The 23,335-nt window shown below is 39.6% G+C and overlaps 1 protein-coding gene across 1 annotated transcript; it reads right to left on the reverse strand.

The window, feature by feature from the left end:
* Nucleotides 1–452: 452 nt before the first annotated feature.
* Nucleotides 453–22,553, reverse strand: LOC127453949 (leukocyte receptor cluster member 8 homolog). The gene is made up of 15 exons (XM_051720782.1): nt 22,281–22,553; nt 21,489–21,627; nt 21,147–21,308; nt 16,287–16,361; nt 15,225–15,636; nt 14,914–15,091; nt 14,532–14,702; nt 8,220–8,441; nt 7,476–7,640; nt 7,094–7,388; nt 6,780–6,881; nt 5,613–5,681; nt 5,378–5,507; nt 5,053–5,260; nt 453–4,960 (listed from the first exon to the last, which is right to left on the reverse strand). Exons 1-15 carry the CDS (start codon nt 22,319–22,321, stop codon nt 4,798–4,800), a joined length of 2,532 nt encoding a protein of 843 aa, XP_051576742.1. The 5' UTR covers nt 22,322–22,553; the 3' UTR covers nt 453–4,797.
* Between the last annotated feature and the right edge of the window lie 782 nt (nt 22,554–23,335).

Here is a 23,335-nt window from a genome sequence, read left to right on the forward strand (position 1 = left end):
TCTCGTCCGCCTGCTGTCCACAGGAGGAAAACTTCCAACACTGCTGTTCAGCTGTGAAGGTTAGTGGTATCTGCTATCGCCGGAGAACCGCAGGGGGTAGGAGAAAACGCAGATCCACCCGCTGTGAGAGGGGCAAATAAAGAGATGGCGCTATGCACCACCTCAATATATGCCTGCTACCTGCGCGAGGGAGGCGGAGCACAAAGCTCTATCTGCCAATTAAAACTGACAAGATTTTAAAGAGTTTCAGAGATTGGCTACGCCTGCGGGATAACCCATAGCATTAGCTATGACGCAGCATTCATGACTAAATTGATAGGGAACTGTGGATACTAAAAATAACGTAGGAAGCACACCAACATGGAAACCTGTGGAATATTTAGTAACCAATTATAATGAACATTTTCTATGACTGTTTACAAACGTTTCTTTCAATTAAATCAATAAAAACATCTGATTTAAATTCTTTATTTTTTCCTCAAGAAAGTAAATACATTATGTACAGCATCTACAAACGGCAGTATATTCAATGTGAACTCCAATGTACAACATTTGGAGCTTTAATCAGGGCCGAGATATTTTTGCTTCATGGGTTTGAGGATGAGCTGTAAAAGAAAAAAAAAATAGTTGCAAGCACAGTCCTGTGGAAATACTTACTGGCAAGCACTGACCACATGTAAACCAATCCACAATCGCAACATTGCATTACAGAACACAATACACAAAGAAAAGAGAGAGGAATAGGCAGAAAGAGAAGTATAGAGGGTATATATATATGGCTGAATAAAAAATAAATAAATAGATGGAAACCAAAAGCAGTCAATAAATGGCTAGAAGTTCAAATGATCTAGTAGGGAGAGATCATCACTTACAGAAGCAAATATTACCAAAAAACAAAGAGCCTGATGCATAAGAAAGAGTAGAAGAACTTAGGGGTTCAAGAGGACAGGCAACATTTGAAGAGACAGATAGAGCTGTTAGTAATGTAGCTGTGAAAACAATACATATCAAATATAACAGTTCAACAGTAAAAGCTAAAGATACATTATATATATATATATATATATATATATATATATATATATATATATATATATATATGAAAACTAGTGGCTTCTAGATGACTGATAATGCTTGGGACACTAAATTGGTTTTAAAGGCCAAAATCAAGTAATAAATCAAGCATTATGGGCACCATTTCCTTAACACTGCAGTGAGATCTAATTTAGGTGTGGAACAAGAAGTACAAAAGGGCTATAACTATCTGTATGTCCAGGAATGTCCAGTATGCCATTCTACAGCTTAGATTAAATCAAAGTTAAACATTAGAAATATATTCAGTCCATATCACAAAACAAAGCCTAAACTTAACCAATAAAGCAATAACCAGCAGCAAAAAAAAAATAAAAATAAAAAATAAATAAAAAAATTGCAGAAAATAAATCAGCTACCAATGCAGAGAAAAATGAAGCACTAAGAAGAATGGACACAAGGCATCACTGAACATACAGCATATGAACAAGACTATATACATTGAAATGGTCTTTATGCTGACAAGATGTTCTGGTATAAAGGCTTTGAAATTAGTTTAAAAAAAAATTGCAAATCAAAATCAAGCTTTTCTTAAAAAGACAGATTCGTCAGACAACAACAGGCATAAGCAATCTCAATAAGCCGATGTCTGGATGTCTCAATGCCCATTTTCCAGTATGCCCTCATCTTTTTATCTCTTGCTTTGCTCCAATTTTGCATGACTGCAAGAAGAGAAAGAGAATCTGGTAATGAAGGAGAACAGGGGGTGGGAGGGGTTGGAAAAAAAAAAAAAAAAGGTTGAGAAGGAGAGAACAGAGTCAGTGTGGCAATGTCATTTACAGTCAACCAGTATTTATCATCATCAAGTGGTTAATCAAGGGACAATCAAATACAAGAATCCAAATAAAGTGAGTTTAAGTAGTCAAAATGAACACAACTGAACAAAAAGAAAGCACTGCTCAACTATGATTAAAAAGCTCTAACTGTTGCCCCAACTTCAATGTATTTCAGCCTTCAGTATTCATTTGATCTCAAATCAAGTCAAATCAGTTAAGAGAAGTTACAGAATAAAGGATCAATGCATTTTCGCCCAAAAAAAAAAAAAAAAAAAAAAAAAAAAAAAAAAAAAATTTGCGGAAGGTGTGGAAATTGTACTTTGACCAAATCTTTCTCTTGCTGTATGTATATTTTGGTATCTCATAACGGACATGATCAGGGTTCTGTTAAAAGGCATGATTTTAGCAAGAAAAAGCTGAAGAGGGAAAGAGAGGTGGCAGATGAAAAGATAAAGATTGATAAACAGGGTAGGGAGGTGCTGAGAACAGAGCAACAAAGAACTAAATGTGACACAGAAAGAGTGACCAGTGCTTTTTGGTTATGACCAACAAGGGAAAGATTTGGGATATTATTCATTCATGAAATCTGTCTCATTATGAGTTTGTATATGTTAACTGCAGCCCGAGCTTTACTTTTTAAACTTATTTTATGTTTTGTCCAGGGGACCAAGCAATTTAAGAATTAAACATTTCAAACTAATTTCATTTGTTTGTACAAAGTGTGCACATGCTCACCACACAAGACATTACACTAAATCTTTAAAAAATGGCATCAAAATTTCTGTATGGATCAAAATGACTTACCATTGTATAAACAAACAAAAGCTAATAAACAAAAGTACTATATAAAGAGAAAGTAACAAAATCTCACTCTGCACATTATTTACATTATCACATATGTACACACTTTACCAATGAGTGTTGGCTCTTTTAGCAACCCTGAGCAAAACCATCTTGCTAAAGCACACATTTCAGTTCCAAGCCCTATCCATGCTGGCTGAATTTTAAAATTACCACATTAAATTAATCTGTTTACTTCAACACCAAAAATGCTAAAAGGGTCCTTGCTTATTTGCAATGCAAGCAATAGTTTTTAGTCTATTACAGACCATGGAGCATTAGATTTTCAGCATACGACTTTGAATTGGTACACCATCAATGCTTCTCTCTGCAAGACTGTAATATTATAGCCATTATACTGTATAAACCTTTGAAATTTACTATTGCATCATAGCAATATCCAGTTAAAAAGCAGATCCATTAGATTACTCTGTAAATAATCTATCATATCATTTGTACAGATCTCTTGGTGTCACTAATACTTCGATCTTGAGGCAGAGTGCAACAGGAATATTAGGGCCTATTTCACAATAACACAGGTTGCTAAATTTACAACCAGTCAGCTGGGTAAAAACATAACACTACTGAACAAAATGCTCGACATTAGATAATACCTCAGCAAAAAAGCTGAGCATCCTTTTTCCAGTCCTTCTTACCAGCAACACATACATTCTAAGCTACCAAGTGGATGTTGCCAAAGCACAAGGGGGACACAGCCATACAAACCCATCCGTTTCCAAACCCAAAAAGGACAGCGAATGCCCTCATAGAGTTGAGATCACCATCTGAAGAGAAAACAGGAAGCAACAGCCATCTTGCTTTTACTGCAGAACGACTGAACTTGGTCAGGGTGACTGCATGTTGGGTGTAGGGGCCATCTATGTTGGGTGGTGCATGAGAGGACACTCTCCAGTGGAAAGCTGCTGGTGGCTAAATTCTGTGGTGTAAGCATGCCATATTTGGACCAGGATGACTTTAAAACGGTTGAGCCTATTCAGATCACAGCTGGAGAGGAGAACATTTTATAAGGTTGTGAGTCACTGACTGGCTGCAGCCATTTCATTGAGCTGCGCTCCCTGGGTGTTGAGAAAATAAGGGCAATATGACAGTGAAGCCCAGCTTTTGAGTGTTGAGATGCCATATCGTGTGCAGTAGGGCGAACGGAGACTGTGTGAGAGGGAGACATGTGATGGTGTGGAATGTGGCCTATCTGCATCTCTGGAAGTGATCATCTTGTTACATATCTCAGTCCGAATCTTGTGGGCTATACTGGCATGAAGATCACAGAGCTGAAGTGATGCAGGAGCTAACAGAGCACCTCCAACTCCACTCACTTACTGCAGACATCTCAGGCAAAGAAAAAGATAGGGCATACAAACCATCCTCTTCTTGCAAATCACAGGAATGCCAGGCAGCTCACTTGGAAGGTTAGTGGTATGTCCATTAAGATGACAATGTGAACTTAGGTTGTTCTGGAACAGACATCTTGCAGCAGTAGCCTTTGTCTTCTCATAGACTTAATCAGATGGTATGCTGTCGGTGTAAAGTGGCTCACATTTTATTCAACCTTTCCCATATTGCTGTTGTTTTCAGGTCTTGAGCTTTGTGGCTGTTTGCTTGAAAGGAGAGAAACATGAGAACACAGAACACTGTTAGCTTGAAAATGCTTTGAGGTCTGTGGTGTGGGAGACTAAGTCTTTTCTTTCAGCTGTCTGAAACTCTCTGACTGCGGAGATGACCCCATCAGATCTTTGCTCCATGTTGATGAGATAAACTGCAAACTAATTCTGCCAATTAAGTCCTTGTTGCCAAATACGTCACTAAATGGGCTGTGTGTACAGGCTATAATGGGTCTTGAAATGGCACCTAAGTAACTGTATATGGATCTATTAACTGCTCGTCTTAGTCAGAAAGTCCTTCACTCTACAAGAGTTAGAAATAGAGATCTCTTACAAATATAAGTTATAAACTAAGTGTGTGTGTGTCTGTTATGCGGATATCTGGTCCCTTCTCTAAAGTCTGTTTCAATAGGCTGTGGACTTTTATGCTCTATAAGTGAAAATTCCCTTGCCCTCCCCTTTTCCCGATACTAGGAGGTGGACAGACAGGCTGAGCTGACTTTACAATCTATTTTGCTAGGGTCAGAGGGGATGAATGTAACCCCAAGCCCAGTTAGAAATTCTAAACATGAGTCTAAATCTGGGAAGGCCAAGCTGGACTGCACATACTCCACTGGCACAGAGGGCCTGAACCTGCAGCAGAGAAAGGGGGAAAGATTAGACTTCTACAGCAGTACAATTTTTGCAATGACACTCATGTGCATCTCCCTGCTATCTGTACTAACGTTTTAAGAATGGCCCTCAGCGCCAACTTCCTTTCACGCTCTGCAAACTTGTCGATAAGGTAAGAAGTCATACGCGGAGCTTGACGATACAATTTGAAGAACCGGTGGAAGTTTCCAAGCGCCCAGGCTGTACGGAGCTCAAGAGCATGGGCTACACATGGATCAGCACGAAGCTCAGGGGTCAGGTACACAAGCTCAGTTGTAAGGTCTAAGAAAAATGGGAAAAAAGGCATTAAAGACTTGCTGTAAGTCTAAGAACGGGGAAGCCTGAATTAAGAGTGCAAAATTATAGGGGAGACTAAATGACTTAAGTAAAGCAATATACCTCCAGAGTTCTTAGTAAAGATGAAGTAAATAAGCCTGTAGGCGGTGAATTCTCCAACGTTGTCCGACGGGCAGTCCTTATACAAGGCCTTCAGCTGGGTCTGGCACTGGTTGAACTCTTCATGATCACCCTGATAGCACAAGCAAAACATATTCAGGTTATGCCCAAAAGAAGAACCTGAGTCCAAACTGAATGAGAGCTGACTTTAGTTGGGATAGTGAAAGGCACTCCATACCTTTTCCAGAGCGATACGAGCATGTGTCTCATAGACCTCCACTGTGAAGTCTGTACGCACACCTTGAACCTGAAGAACACAAGAATTCAACACAAGATACTAGGGCTGAAACGTTTAGTCGACATTATCGACAACATTGACAACAAAACATTTTCGCTGCCGAATAGTCGTTTGATTTCACTTAATGTAACATGAGATCACATTACACTCTAATGATGACGCACGAGAGCAGCACTGCAGTTTGCGCCTGACTGAGGAGAGGAAGAATTACACAGCTCACAGTCCAGATAAACTTTAAACTTCCAAACAGCTTCAGGTGATGTAGATCGCAAAGATGAGGGAATTATACAAAAATACAAAATACGTAAATAAAGAAGCACTCTCGTTGTGGAATAAGCAGATCCGGAGCTCTTTAAAGGAAACACCCCGGCATTACATCTTAAATGCAGTTATATTTAATGTGTTATAGCTTTATTAAAGCTCAAATAATACGGAAACAGATCACGTAAATAATTACAAACTCCTAAACTGGTCTTTCTTTGTGCGGTCAGCGCCTCTTCTATGAGTTGCACGAACGTCCTGATCTAAGGGGGAGAGAATGAAACAGCAGCTGGCTGAAGCACACTCTGGCGTGGGGACGCTCATCCCGAGCGTGCACGCTTAATGCAGCTAGATTATAACGTGATGGCTGGCAATTTATTCAATCATAATATATGTCACTGTGCATTTCTTATCATGAAGAAAATTGGCAATATGCAGCTTTATTAATAAAAGAGAGTTTGTTTTTTTTGTGAGTTAAAGATGGATTGAAATGAACAAAAGTGAGAGAGGGTAGACTTTGACCCATTATACACTGCAACAGAATACGTTTTTGTTTTGGCTTGTTTTCCAATATAAATATCTAAAACTAATTCAGTGAATGTCATTTAGAGGTATTTTTAAAAGATGATTTTGTCCTCTTTATTGTTAGTAAGCATGTTTAATACAAGTCAGGGCACAAGCTGAATAATTGGTTTAGAGCTAATGATTAATCGTTGCAATAATCGTTCTAATAATCATTAGATTAATTATTAAAATAATTGTTAGATGCAGCCCTTCAAGATACTGAGACAAAAAAAAAAAAAAAAAAAAAGGGGGAGAAACTGGTAGGTCATAAAATTTACTCACAGTGAGGTCCTGTCGTATTGATTTCATTTGTTCACATGCATACAAGTAATCCTGGTTTGTTTTCCAATGAGTTTTAACTGCAGTCAGAGACTTTCGCAACACCTGGAACACAAGAGAAAATTCACTACAAATCCAACACAGTGAACCCGCACAAACAATCCATAAAACACATGCTCTGATCACAACCAGCAAATAAGCCTCAGTAATAAACCACTGAATATCAATGTCACAGTACCCTGTATTCACTAGCAAAACTATAACCATTAAACAGATTACAAATTATATGCAACACCTAAATTACAGGAGACACTTACAGGTACAGGTCTGACAGTTGCTGGGTCGGGGGCACAGGTGAGGCGCAAGTAGTTTTTGGTGATGTCCTGGCAGGTGCCGACAATGGGGAAGTCGTCCCAGCTGAGTCCTTCCTGGGAGCCATTGGGCAGGTCAAAGACGTTGATGTTTAATACAAGGGGCTCAGTGCGTAGTTTAGTGTGGAAGCGTGCAGCTCGGCTCTGCTTCTTGGCTTCGCGATTTGGGTCATGAAAGTCCAGACCTGCATTACCGCCTTTTCGCTTTTTCCCAATACCACTGCTTGGATCATCCATATTCCTGAAAGAGGAAAAATAATGGTGTGATTGGAAATGTTTTATAATGTTCCCTAAAGTTCAGGTCATACAATCAGTGCTGATTTCTCACCTCCGCCCTCTGTTTGCTTTGCCTCTTCCTCTGCCTCTCTCTCCTACAACTCCTCTTCCTCGCTCCCTATCTGCCCCACGGCCACGGCCAGCCTTTTGCTGCCGCCGGGACAACGGAATACGAAGATCACTTGACATGCTGCTGTCTGTTTGGGAGCCAGAGTCACTGTAGGGAGGAAGACAATCACCAATTAAACCTTGCTGTTCTCCATCAAAATTTTTCCTAATTAAAGGGGATACTTCACCCAAAATAAAAATTATCTTGACATTTACTCACAATTATGCCATACCAGATGTGCATCACACAAAGATTTTTAGAAGAATATTTCAGCTCTGTTATAGAAGACTGCAGTGGTTAAATCTGTATCTTCAGAAGCAATATGATAAGTGTGGGTGAGAAACAGATCAAGATTTAAGTCCTTTTTACCTTAATCTCCACTTTCACATTTTGAAAGTGAAAGTGGAGATTTATAGTAAAAAAAGAACTTAAGTATTGATCGTAAAACTTCTGAAGATATGGATTTAACCACTGGAGTCTTACTTATATAACAGAGCTGAAATATTCTTCTAAAAATCTTCATTTGTGTTCTGCAGAAGAAAAAGTCATACACATCTGGGATGGCATTAGGGTGAGTAAATGAGAGAATTTTCATTTTTGGGTGAACTTTCCCTCTAACCAAATTTCTATCTTAAAGTGTTGGTTTTAGATTGTTTAGACTGTACTAATTTTGTTGGTTTGCATTACCTGCGGTTATGTCTACTCCTGCCTCTGTTGCGGCTGTGAGGTGAGGGGGATCGTGACGAAGATGAGTGGGAGGAGCTGGAGGAGGGGCTTCTTTGAGAAAAGACATTCCTATAGTTACCCAGCCTGGCTCCACCCCTGCCTCGAGTGGCTCCACCTCTTCCCAAACCACTGTCCTGAGAACGTTGAGCAACAACTTCCCAGCGAGACTGCTTTGGCTTCAGACTGATTAAAAAAAAAAGTAGAAGCTTAGTCTCAAAGGTTAAGCAGCTTGAAAAGATTGAGAGACAGAACTGATTAAATTTACAAATTTATATACACCGATCACCGAGCGGTTATCTGAGTTACCGTAGACTTTGTCAGTTCGAACCAGTCTTGCCATTCTCTGTTGACCTCTCTCATCAACAAGGCATTTCCGTCCACAGAACTGCCACTCACTGGATGTTTTTTTGTTTTTGGCACCATTCTGAGTAAATTCTAGAGACTGTTGTATGTGAAAATTCCAGGAGATCAGCAGTTACAGAAATACTCAAACCAGCCCATCTGGCACAAACAATCATCCATGCGATTATTTAATCAGCCAATTGTGTGGCAGCAGTGCAGTGCATTAAATCATGTAGATAAGGGTCAGGAACTTCAGATAATGTTCACATCAACCATCAGCAGCAGACGTGACGCCATGCGAGAGACAGACGTGTGAGTGACGAGCTCCGTGAACTTTGCTAGTTTTTAAATTATTTTCATGTTGTGATCCGGTGAGATTCGATACACCCAATTACATACTTGCTCTTTGAGGTAAACATGGCAAAGAAGTCAAAATTCTCAGACTCTGGAGACATTAAAAGACACTTACGTGTTCAAGCTGAGGCCTCTGATGGGACTGCGGACCGGAGACACGATTTGGATTGTATGTTGGGAGTAGATATTCAGCGTCAGTTGTCCAACATGTCGGTGATGTTGACGAAGGTTCTTGCTGACTTGGAGGATCTCGCTGTAATACGTCGATCGATACAATTCTCCGAGTTGTTTACAAGAGTGACAGAAGTTGAAAAACGAATCGATTGTCTTGAGTCATCAGAAAGGGAATTAACCGCTAATCCGCCCGCATCCAAAATAGATTTGGAATTAATTTCAGAAAAACTGGAATATTTCGAAAATATGAGCCGAAGGAATAACATACGAATTGTTGGAATTCCTGAGCATGAAGAGGGCAGAGATATGGTGAAATTCCTGGACGAGTTTTTCCCGAATCTGCTCGATATTACAGGCCACAAGCTGGAAATCGAGCAAGCTCACAGAGTGCCTGATCGCAGAACTGCTGAGGGAGATAGGCCTCGATGCATTCCGGCCAAATTTCTGAAATCATCCGATAAAGATCTCGTGTTGCGCCAAGCGAGGAGCAAAGGGAAGCTTTCTCGGAAGAACCATAATATTTTCTTGTTCCCGGACTTTGCTAATTCCACAAGAGAGAAACGCGATCGGTTCAAGGAATGCAAGAAACTCTTACATCAGAAAAAGATCTCGTTTGCTCTGATGTTCCCGGCCAAACTGAGAATAGAAACGAAGAATGGTCCCAAAGTATTTACTTGTCCAAAACAGGCACTCTCCTTTATAAATACATTGGAGTAAGCCATTTGATGTTTCTTATATTAGTGGACTGACTCACGGTTGAGGAACTCTATTATCTGAGGAAGCTGGGTGCCATTTTTGTTTCTTTTTGTGTTGACTCCGCCTAGCGGCTGGAGTTTGTTTTATGGCATTACTCCAAGAAACTTTTGCATTGACGGAAGATTTTTTGTTACACTGAAGTTTCCGGCCAGATCGAGAATGGACACTTTGGATGACCACAAAATATCTATATGCTCACATAAAGGACAACTTTTATAAAGTTGACGGGCAGAGTAAGTTATGGTGTTTTTTTGGGGGTTTTTTTGCGCGCGGCCTCCGAGTTAGTTTGGCTCTTGATCATCCGAGGAACCGGGATGCCGGTTTTGTTTTTCGCGCTGGCTCTTCCTAACGGCTGGAGCTTTTTTTGTGGAATTACACTACTTCGGGACAGTTGTGGTTAAATATGTTTGTTCTTTGTGCTTATGCCTCCTAGTAGAATGATTACCTCATCTGCTGCACTTATAACAGCCAGTTCACTGAACAATTGTTTGTCTGTCCGAGGAAACTGAACGGTTTTATATCAGCTGGAGTTTATTTTGTGGAGGAACACACCTTCAAGACAGTTCTGTGAATGAATCTACATGTTTTTTTGTTATTCTGCCTGTTGGCTGGGGTATGTTTTACAAAGTATTTTCTGTTATTGTAATTGTACCTCACAAAATTTGTGCAGAAGCACCGGACTCGTGCAATCCGATGGCAAAGTTGTAGCGGGGGCTCTGGTATGCGTACATGGATTGTCACCGGTTGGCACTGTCATGCACGGGGTTAATGCGCACGTTTTTTTTTTTTCTGTTTGTTTTGTTCCTGGGAAGTTCGGGGTTTGATTGTTGCATTAATGGGGAATGTGGTCCGTATAATTTTGTTTTTGACACTCTCATTTTTTATTTTTTATTATATCAAAATATCAAATGTTAATATGAGTGGGTTATCTTTCTCCACATGTAATGTAAATGGGTTTGGGCACCCCAAAAAAAGAAGGAAGGTTATTTCTGTTCTTAAGCGCAAGAAATATGATATAGTATTTCTTCAAGAAACACATCTTTCCCCGCAAGAAGCTGAAACATTTGGGAAGATATGGGGTGGGCGTGTCTTCTTTAGTGCTGGCTCAAGTAAGAGCAGGGGAGTCATTATACTGATTAATAAACATCTACAATTCAAATGTCTCAAAAAGACTAAAGATAAATTAGGAAGAGTCATTGTTGTGTTAGGAAAAATTCAGGGGCAAAGGTTGATTTTGGCTAATATTTACGCACCTAACGTTGATGATCAGGGCTTTTTTATAGATCTTGAAGGGATGTTGCAAGCTGCTGGCATCTCTCATGACATAATATTGGGAGGAGACTTTAATCTTTTGATGGACTCAGTCCTTGATCACAGTGAAGCTAAAGTGTGTAAACCCCCTAGAGCTACATTGACACTTCACAAGATCTGTAAAAATCTTGGTCTTGTAGATATCTGGCGACTTTTGAACCCATCTGGTAGGGATTATAAATTTTTTTCATCAGTTCATATGATTTACTCCAGAATAGATTTTTTTTTCATATCGAAGTCCCTCATTTCATCTGTTGTTGATTGCTCAATTGGAAATATCTTCAAGTCTCAGATCATGCCCTGGTGAACTTAGAGATGTTGCCACATACAGAGAAAAGGAAATCATATAATTGGCACTTTAATGTATCCCTTTTGCAAAATCCTGATTTTCAACAAATGTTAAAGACTGAAATCAGTGTCTATATGGAGACCAACTGGTCCTCGGTATCCTCTGTGGGCGTGGCTTGGGAGGCACTTAAGGCGGTTCTTAGGGGTCGAATCATTCAGTATACCTCATTTATCAAAAAATTCAAAGCACAAGAACTTGGAGTAGGAAGGAAATATTAAAAGTGCCGAGGCAGAGGTGAAGCGCCGTATGTCATCTGATGGCCTCAGAGAATTGACCCGATGGAAATACAGATATAATACTATTCTGTCGCAGAAAGTGGAGTTTTGGTTGTTCAGGGCAAGACAGTCATACTTTGAGTCAGGGGACAAAGCAGGGAAGCTTTTGGCTAGATATATAAAGCAGAGAGAGTCTTTTTCTACTATTCCCTCAGTGAAATCTGCTGGTGGTGAAATTTTTACCTCAGCCATTGATATTAACACTGCTTTTAAAGAATTCTATCTTGATCTCTATAGTTCCACGTCTTCGTCTACTGATGAAGATATTAGAAACTTTGTGGAACCATTAGAACTCCCTAAACTGACGAATGAGCAAAAAAACTCTTGATTCTGAGATAACCTTGGAGGAACTTGACGAGGTAATCAAGTCCCTACCTACTGGTAAGGCTCTGGGGCCAGATAGTTTTGCCGCTGAATTTTTTAGATCTTATGCTACAGAACTGGCTCCACTTTTGTTAGAAGTTTATACTGAATCATTAAAGAATGGAAAGCTTCCACCAACCATGACACAAGCCCGGATCAGTCCGATTCTTAAAAAGGACAAAGATACAAGCAAGTGTAAAAGTTACCGTCCAATTTCCCTGATCCAGCTAGATGTAAAAATTCTGGCTAACCGATTAAGTTATGACATCTCTTATACATATAGATCAGGTGGGATTTATTCGGGGCCGCAGCTCTTCTGATAACATCAGGCGTCTCATCAATATCATGTGGTCAGTGGCGAATGATCAGACTCCGGCGCTGCCATCTCACTTGACGCCGAAAAGGCATTTGATATGGTAGAATGGGATTATCTTTAAGATTTTGGAAATGTATGGGTTCGGGAGTACGTTTATTGGTTGGATCAAGTTACTTTATAGACACCCTGTAGCAGCGGTAAAAACAAATGGATTAATTTCAGATTATTTTACTCTGGATAGGGGCACCCGTCAGGGTTGCCCTCTTTCTCCATTATTGTTCTGTCTTGCCCTGGAACCTTTAGCAGCCGCGATAAGAAAAGATGATGATTTTCCAGGGGTGATGGCGGGAGGTGTGGCACATAAGCTTCTGCTTTATGCAGATGATATTTTATTATTCGTCTCCGACCCCACTAAATCTATGCCTTGCCTCCACATAATTATTAATTCCTTTTCCAAGTTCTCAGGATACAAAGTCAATTGGACTAAATCTGAAGCTTTGGTTTTGACAGCATACTGTCCAGTAACAGCCTTCCAGCCAGGCACCTTCCAGTGGCCCAAACAGGACATTAAGTATTTGGGCATTTTATTCCCAACAAATTTGTCTGATTTAGTCAGAGTTAATTTTGACCCTTTAATAAAACGGTTTTCGAGCGATGTAGACAGGTGGGCTTCATTACATTTATCGATGATTGGGAAGGTTAATGTTATTAAAATTAACTGTATTCCAAAATTTAACTACTTGCTACAGTCTCTCCCTGTAGATGTCCCCCTCTCTTATTTCAAGCAATTTGATAGCATAGAGAAGTCTTTCATTTGGAGTGGTAAGCGCCCCAGACTACATTTCAATAAATTACTAGGCAGATTGACAAAGGTGGGCTTGGCCTACCAAAGATTTTGTTTTATTATTATGCATTCGGTCTCAGACATTTGGCTCATTGGTCGCTTCCACCTGAAAGAGCCCCTCCCTGGTTCTGCATTGAACAAGAACTCCTTGCCCCTATTTTGCCATTGCACAGCCTTTCCATCAAACTAAATAGAATAGTTAAATCACACCCCATTATTTCACATTTACACTCAGTATGGACAAAAGTGTCCAGAGTGTTTAATTCAGATATTTATCTAAATGTTGCCTCGAGCCTATGGCTTAACCCCAAACTATGCATTAATACTCCTTTTTTGTTGGTCAGAGTGGATTGCGAGGGGGGTTAATTCACTCGGTGATCTTTACGAAAGCGGTGTGATAAGATCCTTTGAAAATCTGGTTCAATATTTTGGGATCCCCAGATCTCGGTTTTTTAGGTATCTTCAGTTACGCCATTTGCTCTGTACTATTTTTGGGAGTAGCATACACCCCCCTAAAGCATATACATAAAATGTATTTATTATTTTATTCTCTGTAAATGTGTGTACTTATGTAAGACCACTGGGATGTTCGTTTGGGGTGGGGTTCTTGATCGGGGAGGGGAAGTAGTGGGTGTTAATGTTGAATCACTGTATATATATATATATATGTTTTGTTTTTCTTTGTTTTGAAAATGAATAAAAATGTTAATCACTTCAACCATCAGCATGGGGAAATTTTTTTTTATCTCAGTGATTTTGACTGTGGCATGATTGCTCATGCCGGACGGGCTGGTTTGAGTATTTCTGTAACTGCTGATCTCCTGGGATTTTTGCACACAACAGTCTCTAGAATTTACTCCGAATGGTGCCAAAAACAAAACATCCAGTGAGCGGCAGTTCTGTGGATGGAAACGCCTTGTTGATGAGAGAGGTCAACAGAGAATGGCCAGACTGGTTCGCACTGGCAAGGTCTATGGTAACTCAGATAACCGCTCTGCACAACTGTGGTGAGAGGAATAGCATCTTAGAACGCTATTCTGAGATGCAGGTTGGCGCTGTTTTGGCAGCACGAGGGAGACCTACACAATGTTAGGCAGGTGGTTTTAATGTTGTGGCTGATCTGTGAATTTGAATAAGCCACTTCAGCAAAGAATGGTTAACTGCAAGTTCAGAAAAAAAGACAACTCACTCTGGCAGTGGTTCTCTAGTCCAGTCAATAGTGTAAGCAGAGCCATCCTGTAGTCTTGACTGCAGAATGTCTTTCAGCACTTTCTCTGTACAATCCTTATCCTCTTCAGATTCACAGGCTGTAAAACAGCGCTGCACATACTCTTTCATTGCCTGTGGCCAGTCCTGAGGCCTAAAATTTCAAATAAAAATATGTAGTTTTCATTCATTCTTAACAAATCTGTCAATGTACACTGACTTAAATATTAATATCACTGAGCTAATATGGGAGATAGATTTTAAGTGTATCTGCACAGCACTAATACATGTTCTGTTGTTTCTACTGAGAGATTTGCATTTTCCAACCAGCACTCTTAATTTAGGATATTGCCTTGCACTCTCACCGAGTCTGGGCACTTCCTGCTGAAGTGGTAGATGTTGCAACTGCAGACCCAGATGATGTGGGGTCAGCAGCAGTGGAAGACAGTCCCGGGGGCTGTTCACCTGGAGGGAAGTTTTGACTGGCCATGACATATGGACGCTTTTGTATATTAAATTTGACGGCACCAGATCCAGGAGCCTCTGTAGAGGAAGAATCAATTACAATTCATCAGGCAGCAATGAAACATTATACATGATAAGCACACATATTCATTTAAAAGGGTGACATCTAATTACACATACTGACACACATTAAATACACAGAGACACGTACGCGTTATGCGTTGCCACAGCTGGTGGCCACCTTTGTTCATACTGTTTGGTTTCTTAGCATCCACTCTGCCTGGTCCTCCATATGGGCCTTGTCCTGTACCCTGCTGCTGAGGGGGCTGATATCCAGGACCCTGATAACCCTGGTATCCTGGCCGAATCTGCCCTTGATTGTAACCCCGCATGGGGTTTGAATCAGTGGGGCTGTATGGCAGGGTTCCGTTAGGACTGTAGGGGGTCTGTGACAGAGGTGGAGGGTACTGGGCATTGGGTGGGGGAGGTATGGAGGGTGGAGGAGGGGGTGGAGGCTGGTCAGAGGATGTAGGGCTCTGGGGTGGAGGCTGAGGGGTTGCAGGAGGAGGAGGTTGGGAAGGATAACTGGAGGACTGATCTTCCATCATAGGCATGACAGGGGGCTGAAAGGAGGGGGTGGGGGGGGGGGATTGTGAGCACATTAATTAGAATTAACACACTGTGATTTATACATTTACATCCGCCAGGTTTTCAAACACATATGCTACCGGTCAAAAGTTTTGAAACACTCATTCTTTATTATAATTTTTTTCTTCACATTTTAGAATAACAGTAAAGCCATAAAAACTATGGAATAACATAAATGGAACAATGGGAATTATGTTGTGACTAAACAAAATCCAAAATAAATCAAAACTGTGTTACATTTGAGCATCTTCAAAGTAGTCACCCTTTGCCTAGAATTTTCAGACATGTACTCTTGACATTTTCTCAACCAACTTCTTGGGGTATCACCCTGGGATGCTTTTTAAACAGTATTGAAGGAGTTCCCATCTATGCTGGACACATATTGGCTGCTTTTCTTTATTATTTGGTCCAAGTTTTCAATTTCAAAAACATTTTATTTTTATTAAATATTAGTTTTTGAAATGAAATAAATTAATATGTTGGCACAATTATATTTCTGTCTACAAAATTAATTTCAAACATTTAAGCATATGCCTTCAGATCAAAAGATTTTTAAGATCATGAGAAACATTTCAGTCAAGTGTTTCAAAAATGTTTGACCAGTAGTGTATATCGAGTTATATACCTGTCCAGTGGGGGTTTTGGGTGTCTGGTAGCCCCCTGGAACACCATACTGTCCTGGAGGATATGCTCCTCCATACTACAAAAAAACAAAAGGGACAATATTTAAAGCTGCAGCAAAAGGGACTCAACACTGGTTACGCTCCATTAACAACATTTGTGGCATAATGTCTATTAGGCCTGTGTTCAAAATATTGCTACAATGATAAATCACCATGTTCTCCTTGCCGATGCATGCATAGATGCAGCTGCATCCGTATCATTTTTAGGCAGCACTTTAAAAGTTTAAGGGTAGCCTATCACGCGAAGCAAGTTGACTGTTATGTTTACATGGACACCAGAAAGTGGGTTATTGCGAGAAAGCAGTGTTCCTGTTCATCAGCACTGTATAAGCGGCATACTCTTTAATCCTGTATACATGCAGCTCGTTAGTAAGCAGCTTTTTCTACACAAACGTAATCTCCCCACTTGTGTAAAAAGCAAACATGGTATCCGAGGAAGACTAAAGAATAAAGAAGTTTAACTGAGAATAAAGAAGTTTTATTCTCAGATGCTTCTCTTTATTTTCAGATATTCCAGAGTTGTTAAGGTGTTTGTTTCCTTACCTTTCTTTCATAACCTGGAGCGAAATTGTGCTTTAATAGTAGGGTTTCCCTTTACATAAAACTCTGGGATTCCCTGAATGTACGAGCGGATATACACAAACATGAAGGACCATCGATATTTTACAGTGGTGTTTATAAATAGGTATAGTTAATGGTATGTGCTTTTCCCACTGTACACTCAGAAATGTTTTGTCGACTTGTTGTTGGGCTCCATCCTATGACGTTTGTTATTCAGTCTGTTCCACGCACATGCATGCTTTTCAAAAACCTTTTTGAATGCTACTTGCGTGTTTACATGGCCATATAAGCACCGTTCTCCGGGAAAAACCTAGGTATGTTAAACTGCTTTCTCTTAATCCCTCAAACGGCGTAAGGAAATCAGCGTTCTCATTTACATGATGTTTCAGAACACTGCTTTCTGCAAAAACCCTGGAATAACACGCTTAAGTGCATGTAAATGTGGTCATTTACTTGAGCAGTAGAAGACCACCACATTTAAATTGCAGAAGAGCTGATTTATAAGCACAGATTCTTAAGGCCCTGATATACTTCCCGAGAAGTTCTTCTGCGTTCTTCGTTCAGATGTTTGAAACAGCCAAGAAACTGTATACTGCGAACATTCAGACACCCGCCACACCACTGTGGAAGCCGTTTAGAAGTAATTTTAAATTACTTTTTTAATTTTAAGACGCTCAAGATTATAAGGTGACATTAAAATGTGTTATCAATGACTTTGACACATTCTATGAGCAGAATTCACATGTGGTCTGTAAAAGAAGCTGTTTTAACCACTTGATGATGATTTAAAGTAATATACACCAATCAGCCACAACATTAATACTACCTGCCTAATATTGTGTAGGTCCCCCTCATGCCGCCAAAACAGCGTCAACCCGCATCTCAGAATAGCGTTCTGAGATGATATTCTTCTCACCACAATTTTACAGAGCGGTTATCCGAGTTATCGTAGACTTTGGCCAGACTGGTTCGAAGAGACATTCTCTGTTGACCTCTCATCAACAAGGCATTTCCGTCCACAGAACTGCCGCTCACTGGATGTTTTTTGTTTCTGCAACCATTCTGAGTAAATTCTAGAGACTGTTGTGTGTGAAAATCCCAGGAGATCAGCAGTTACAGAAATACTCAAACCAGTCCATCTGGTACCAACAATCATGCCAGGGTCCAAATCACTGAGACCAAATTTTTTCCCCATTCTAATGGTTGATGTGAACATTAACTGAAGCTCCTGACCTGTATCTGCATGATTTTATGCACTGCTGCCACACGATTGGCTGATTAGATAATCGCATGGTTGGTGCCAGGCGGGCTGGTTTGAGTATTTCTGTAACTGCTGATCTCCTGGGATTTTTACACACAACAGTCTCTAGAATTTACTCAGAATGGTGCCAAAAACAAAAAAACATCCAGTGAGCAGCAGTTCTGTGGATGGAAATGCCTTGTTGATGAGAGAGGTCAACAGAGAATGACCAGACTGGTTCGAACTGACAAACTCTACGGTAACTCAGATAACCACACAATTTTGGTGAGAAGAATAGCATCTCAGAATAATATTCAGAGATGCAGGTTGGTGCTGTTTTGGTGGCACGAGGGGGACCCTACACAATATAAGGCAGGTGGTTTTAATGTTGTGGCTGATCGGTGTATATGCATTAGAAAATGTGCCATTTGTCTTGTTTACATTCTGAATTAATGACGCTAATGAGCTAACACGCTATAAGCAGCCATAAAATGCGCTGGTTACACGCTGTTATTGTAATTTATGATGACACTGATACTACTGCAATGATGGGTGTATAAAAGAGTGTTAGTGCAAAATACAGACCAAAGGATGACAAGAGGCATATCTTACTTTGGGCAGATGTGCGAATGGCTTTCGCTGCAGATGGTACATGAGTGAATGGGCACTTGAGAGTATTTGGGTAGATTTGATTCCTTTTGTAGACGAATAATAAAAAATAAAAAAAAACAACGCATGATATGTTCTTGGGATATTTCTCTATGCGAACAATTGTACAGATGTAGGTAAATTTGACTGACTAAACAGCAAACAGAATTAGCATTTTTCCTAAAAGTTCGCCCAGGCGAGGTGTTACAAACCACCGAAACGAACGCAAAAACACCTATTTGACCAGATTTCATTCTAAATTATATCACAACCATTCGTTCTTCGATTTCGTAGGAAGTATATTGGGCCTTTATTGATTTGATCATCTGTACGAATTGGTTAACCATTTCTTAGCTACATGTTAAAGTGAATAAAAGCATGAGTGAATTTCCTGCATTATGATCCTGGAACATGCGGGAATGATTAAAATTGTGCACAACACCAGCAATCCCTCGCCATATTTCAGGCCCTGGAATTATTTGAGCTGTGAAAACATTCCACAAATACTGTTGTTAGGGTTGCAATGGTATGAGATTTTCATGGTACGATAACCATCTCAGAAATTACCACGGTTTCATGGTATACGGTATTACACAATTATCATTATCAGTTACAATGACCCTTGTTTTTTTTTTTTTTTATTGTTGTTGAACAAACGCTTTTTTAATTGAAACTTAACCTTTTTTTGTTTTTTTATTGAAGCATGTGTAAAAAAAAATGTATTCTAAAATAAATAGAATAAGAAAGCTAACAGAATTATAATAAACTAATAAAATAATAACATGTAACTATAACATGTTATATAACTAAAGCATGTTAGTTTACATGTTAAATTAACTACTAAATGAAAAATATCATCAGCTGTGTGAGCTTTCAAAGTAATGTCTTATGATTATTAACAATTAACATACAGTTGTGCTCAAAAGTTTGCATTCCCTTGGAGAATTGGTAATATATGTACCATTTTTAAATGGTAGTCTTTTCACTATAGGCCTTGTTGACCCCTCTCCAAACATAGCGCTTATGGTTGTGACCATAAATCCCTATTTTGGTCTCGTCACTCCAAAGGCATGTCAAGGTGTTGTTGGGCATATTGTAACCAGGCTTTTTTGTGGCACTGGCGCAGTAAAGGCTTCTTTCTGGCAACTTGACCATGCAGCTCATTTTTGTTCAAGTATCTTCGTATTGTGCTCCTTGAAACAACCACACCGTCTTTTTCCAGAGCAGCCTGTATTTCTCCTGAGGTTACCTGTGGGTTTTTCTTTGTATCCTGAACAATTCTTCTGGCAGTTGGGGCTGAAATCTTTCTTGGTCTACCTGACCTTGACTTGGTATCAAGAGATCCCCAAATTTTCCACTTCTTAATAAGTGATTGAACAGTACTGACTGCCATTTTCAAGGCTTTGGATATCTTTTTATATCCTTTTCCATCTTTATAAAGTTCCATTACCTTGTTACGCAGGTCTTTTGACAGTTCTTTTCTGCTCCCCACGGCTCAGTGTCTAGCCTGCTCAGTGCATCCACGTGAGAGTTAACACACTCATTGACTATTTATACACAGACACTAATAGCAATTTATAAAGCCACAGGTGTGGGAAATTAACCTTTAATTGCCATTTAAACCCGTGTGTGTCACCTTGTGTGTCTGTTACAAGCCCAAACATTCAAGGGTATGTAAACTTTTGATCAGGGCCATTTGGGTGATTTCTGTTATCATTATGATTTAAAAAGGAGCCAAACAACTTTGTGATAATAAATAGCTTCATATGATCACTATCTTTAAATAAAAGACAGTGTTTTTGCATGATCAGTCATATTTTCAAAATCAATGCTAAAGTTTCACAATTTCTGCCAGGGTATGCAAAATTTTGAGCACAACTGTATACTGTATGAGTGCGACAGCACATCCAGACTGCTCCTGTCTGTACCTTTAACTCAGTGGTTCTCAACTGGTTTTGCTTCAAGATCCAGTTTTACATTGGAAATCAAGTGGCGACCCACCATATTAAAAATGTAACCTGTATTTAATGTATCCTGGGTCGCATTTCCTTTTATGTTGCATAGTAATTTTCATGGTTTTCAAGTACAAGGACACGCATCGTGACATTATTTTTGTTGTTGACGTCAAGGAGAAAAGGAAGAGGTGCACGCGCAGGTGAGATTCTCCGTCCGGTTGCATTTTTTTTCTCAATACCGTAGATAAGCAAATGTACTGCAACCCTAACTGTTGTTAGAACTTGATTTGTTTTAACCCTGGCACACTCCTTTCAGTGTGTAACTGAAGTTCATTATGTAACAGACTGTATACGGACACACATTTTAAGCATTTAAAAGAGTGTGTGTGTTCATTTACCGGAGACATGGGGTAGTAGTAGTTATAGGGATATGGGTAACCAGCATACTGTTGCTGGTTCTGTTGATACCACTGTTGATAGTACTGCTGCTGCTGCTGTTGTTGTTGTTGTTGTTGTGGCATTGCAGAGGAATCTGTAACTGTTGTCTGATACTGGCCAATCTAACAGACAAAATAAAAAAATAATTATTCACATGCCACAAAATTGGCATAAACAGGTCATGCAACTTTGAGAATTAAAAATAACACTTATTCAACAGCAGCAGGTATAGCTTCTATTCTTATATATATATATATATATATATATATATATATATATATATATATATATATAAAACATACCGGCTGGGTGGTACGGTCGGTTGGTGAAGTCTTGGAAGAGTTCTGATTTTTACTGATGGATGCTAGAGCCTGTCTGGCCTTTTCCCATTCTGGGTTCTCATGGATTTGGCCCTCTCCACTTGAATTAATACCATACGGCCTATGAATGACAACATGACATATTTGACAATCCAACTTCAGGTTACACCATATGCAGATGCGCAACTACAAGCAGTGCAGGGAGCGCACTGCGCAGTCGCACTGGGGTCGAGGAAAAGGGAGGGGCCGCGACAATCACAAAACTAAATAAAGCAAACCTAATTTAATCAATCTATATCAATTAATCAGTCTATATAAATGATATGTACTTTTTCAAAACGTGCAACTATATGTACATTTTTACAATGCCATAATGATTCAGTAGGATTTCAATCGGTACAGGCTAACAAGGAAAAGTGGCTATTTAACACAGGCCTGTAGAAAACAAGCCAAACGTTAAAGCACCGTTGACTGACTTCAGACTTTAACTTCAATTTGAAAGAATAAATTGTGTTAACACCACTATTTCCAACCAATACCAATGAAATCGTCAAAAGGGGAATCGTTTTACGATCGGCGATAGCATTTACTGTTTATCTGCGAAGTGGGCGAACAGATCAGGATCGATAAATGCCAATGGAGATTTAGACCTACTTTCACCTCAAAAATGCTTTGTAAGGTCTGCACTTTGTGAAAGCAACCGTCGAAATAATGCAGCGAAACACACAGTGGGTGGTAAACAAAAATATTTGGAGAACTTTGTAGGAATCTTACCAGCTCGGTGTCGGGGCTTGCTGTGTCGCGTTCGCCGCCATTAGCTCGTCCTCAGATTCTACGCAGGTCTGAGTAGACTGAATTAATACTAACAATTAATGTAGGATATTCTGTAGTAAATCGCTTAAAAGAGTTACACCGCAATGGTTTCTACCGAAAAACGTGGGAAAAAATCGAGTTCGAGATTATTTTATGAAGATATTGGAGCCCATTTCAGCGATTTCTTCTAATTCAACGGCTGAATGTCAACACCTCAAACAAAATGGCTGGAGATGGTGAGACCGGAAATTATGCCGCCCTTCTCCCATTGGACGAGACAATATTCTGCACACGACCAGTTTGAATCATTACACACACACACACACACACACACACAGAGAGAGAGAGAGAGAGAGAGAGAGAGAGAGAGAGAGAGAGAGAGAGATCCAAATTATGTTTAAAATACTAAAACAATCCAGAATAAATTGACATTGAACAGAATTTATGTCAAGTCCTATTCTGGCAGTATATTTCAAAAATCTCTAAATTGACCTGTAGGTTTCTCATAGATTCTGGCCAAATGTGCATGCAAATATACAGCTGAAGTCAGAAGTTTACATACACCTTAGCCAAATACATTTAAACTCAGTTTTTCACAATTCCTGACATTTAATCGTAGAAAACATTCCCTGTCTTATGTCAGTTTGGATCACTACTTTATTTTAAGAATGTGAAATGTCAGAATAATAGTAGAGAGAGAATTATTTATTTCAGCATTTATTACTTTCATCACATTTCCAGTAGGTCAGAAGCTGACATATGCTGTGTCTCGTTTGGAAGGCTGCGTGCTATGTAGTACGCGAGTATCCTCCTTTAAACAAGCCTCATTTAAATGAGACGGCCTTCGTAGGACAAACTGAAAGGAACGTAACATGGTTTCTGTGACTGCACGCCACTCTTTAACAAGCACGAGCGCTTTGAGTGAGAAGGGAACAAAGTCTCTTTAGAAGGTAATGTATGAGGTACATTTTAGGAGAGTTATAATTATGTAAAGAGAAAAGAAAATAGATTTTACA

The sequence above is a fragment of the Myxocyprinus asiaticus genome, chromosome 16 (assembly GCF_019703515.2).
Source record: "Myxocyprinus asiaticus isolate MX2 ecotype Aquarium Trade chromosome 16, UBuf_Myxa_2, whole genome shotgun sequence".
Lineage (NCBI taxonomy): Eukaryota > Metazoa > Chordata > Actinopteri > Cypriniformes > Catostomidae > Myxocyprinus > Myxocyprinus asiaticus.

What these genes read in the sequence shown, in the direction of transcription:
- LOC127453949 (XM_051720782.1), bottom strand. Translation starts at nt 22,321, where the DNA reads ATGGCGGCGAACGCGACACAGCAAGCCCCGACACCGAGCTG. An exon ending in ACTACTACCCCATGTCTCCG is followed by an intron (nt 16,362 to 21,146) that starts GTAAATGAACAC and finishes GTTTTTTTGTAG; the next exon opens with TATGGAGGAGCATATCCTCC. An exon ending in ACTAGAGAACCACTGCCAGA is followed by an intron (nt 8,442 to 14,531) that starts GTGAGTTGTCTT and finishes TTTTTTAATCAG; the next exon opens with TCTGAAGCCAAAGCAGTCTC.